The following is a 2481-nucleotide window of genomic DNA, read 5'->3' on the forward strand; positions in this document are numbered from 1 at the left end:
AAAACAAAAACCCTTACCTTGTCACCCTACCTCCTTTTTGCTACAGATATTTTTCAGTTTGTTTGTATTTGAAGACTGCGTGTTCTTGGCACTCAGAGGATCATTGGGTCTTTTAAGGTCATTTAATCTGATGTCAAAAATTTATTCCTCTTGGATTCCACCAGCATGCCTCAGAGGGCTACAATTCACAGTAAGTTTAAGACTACTCTTTGACAAAAGCAGTTAGCATGGGAACTGCTCAAATGTTCTCTCTCAAGCTCCCACCTGCTTGATCTTTTCAGACTTTCTGTCCATTTGGAGAGCATTTGGAAACAGTGTTTGCTACCTGACAGAGGAACATCTTTCTTAGCAGCAGATAAACCGAGGGGTCCAAAATCTGATTGAGAGAAGCCAGCCTGATGGCTGTCAAGAAGAAGTCACAGTCCTTAGGTATTTCCACTTGGGAGTTTGACATCTTACAGTGTTCCGTCGAGATCTGGTTGAAGATGATTTTCAACATCAAAATCAACAAAGGAGACCAGCAGGCAGAGTTTACACACACGATTCCCATGAGCTGAATGACTGTCTCGGTGGTGATCCTGACCCAACGCATATCCTCTTGGGTCACTGTGGCCTTAGTTCTGCAGCGGGACACCAGCGCCTTGATCGTTGCTAGGGTGCAGACGAAGGTGACCACCAGAGCCGTGAGTCCCAAAAAGGCATAAGTGGAGGCAAAGAAGACGTTGGCCAGATTGTACACTGAGGTGGTTGTGTTGGTGCCGCGCTCATCTATGCTGATGAAGCACCACGTTCCAGGCCACTGGATGCTGTAATGGCCAATGATGGCCATTGGCAGCAGAGCAAAGGCGAGTCCTGCCAGCCACACTGCCAGTAGCACAGCCCTGGCGGCTCCTGTCTTCAGGTGGATGGAGTACCAGTGCGGCGCACGGATGGCCAGCATCTTTTTGACTGCCATGATGCTGGAGATGAAAAGGGTACAAATGCCGACCACGGTCATGGTTAGGCCGAAAAAGTCGCACAGATGGCCCGATGGGTCGAGTTGCTGCCAGGGCTTCCTGGACAGGTAGACTGCAATGACCACGGGGCTGGTGAGCAGCTTCCCGGCCAGTTCCGTGAGCGCCAGGCCTCCAATGCAGAGCAGGAAGGATTTCTTGCCCTTGCCCTCCCTGTGAAGGTAGCTCCGGGACACCAGCAGCAAGGAGAGAGCGTTGCCAACTACGCCAGTGATCATCATGACCAGGGGATAGGCCACTGACACGAAGCCGCCTTCTTTCTCAGTGGTCCACGTGTCCGTGTTGTTGGGCCCCCGCTGCCTGGCTGGTTCGGATCCCAGCATGTCTGGGTCAGAATGGTTCAGGTGGATGCAGAATAACTGGGAGGACTCGGAGGCTTCCGTGCTGCCCTCTGGCTACTTTAGATTGCTTCTGTGGTCAGCAGCGGCCGCTGCATGGGAAAGGGACACGGTCCAGAAAGGCGCAGCAGCACCAGGCAGTAAGTAGGCTCTGCTCCGGTCCTCCTCCCAGCCTTAGGGTCAGTTGCGGCCTCAGAACAGCCTCCCGGGAAGTGATCTCTCTGCCCTGCCCTGCACTGCGGTGGGGCAGACACACCCACAGCTAAATTGAGGAGCTCCTTCTGCCTAATTGCCCAAGCAAAAGTGAAAACAATAATGTTTTGAATTCACTGTGCTGTTTGTACTGTTCACACTCAATTCCAACATGTACCCAAGTTTCTTTTTCCACCTCAGTGTTTCAGTGCCCATCTTAGAACAAACCAAGAGATTACAATATGATTCTAAGAACTTTAAATCTAATCATACAATTCTTTCATATGAAAGAGAAACCATCAGTTATAAAAAAAATTAATCTAACAAAAAGAACAAAAGGGGTGATTTCAAAAAGTAAAGGTGAAATAAGTGGAATTGAATACATATTTATTATTTTAACTAAAATAAAAAACTTTTTAGAAAAAGTAAAAAAATTAAGACCTAATCAAATTTAATTATTGAAAAAGTAGGGAAAAGAAATAAAAAAGCATGAGATTAAATTAACAAAATTAAAAGGGGAAAAATCACAACCAAAAAATTATTGGTTTTTATATATTTATATGATTTTACATATTTATGAAGCAAAAATTGAAGAAATGACTATAAATTCTGATGCAAAAGACTTTAGGTTACTTAAAAAAAACACCAATCCCTGCAAGAAACTTTGAACAGATAGCAAAAAGACCTCTTTAGAAAAAAAAAATCAAGAAAGATCACAAAGATTCACAATTCAAATATTTAAAAAATAAATAATCTTTATATCCTATAAACTGTTTTCGAAAGAAAAAAATAAAGGCAAATGTGTAACTTTTATACCATTACATATATGATCTTGATATCCAAATAATGGAAGGACTGGATAGAGAAAGATAATTACAGATAAAAATAATTGGTGAATGTTGTAAAATTTTCCAATGCAAAAAAAGTAAATATTAACA

General features: G+C 43.5%; 1 protein-coding gene across 1 annotated transcript; it reads right to left on the minus strand.

Moving 5' to 3' along the window:
• Positions 1-277: 277 nt before the first annotated feature.
• Positions 278-1336, minus strand: LOC123244905 (prostaglandin E2 receptor EP3 subtype-like). The gene has a single exon (XM_044673562.1). It carries the CDS (start codon positions 1334-1336, stop codon positions 278-280), a length of 1059 nt encoding a protein of 352 aa, XP_044529497.1.
• Positions 1337-2481: the final 1145 nt, after the last annotated feature.

The sequence above is a fragment of the Gracilinanus agilis genome, chromosome 4, assembly GCF_016433145.1.
Source record: "Gracilinanus agilis isolate LMUSP501 chromosome 4, AgileGrace, whole genome shotgun sequence".
Lineage (NCBI taxonomy): Eukaryota > Metazoa > Chordata > Mammalia > Didelphimorphia > Didelphidae > Gracilinanus > Gracilinanus agilis.

What these genes read in the sequence shown, in the direction of transcription:
- LOC123244905 (XM_044673562.1), bottom strand. Translation starts at nt 1,336, where the DNA reads ATGCTGGGATCCGAACCAGCCAGGCAGCGGGGGCCCAACAACACGGAC.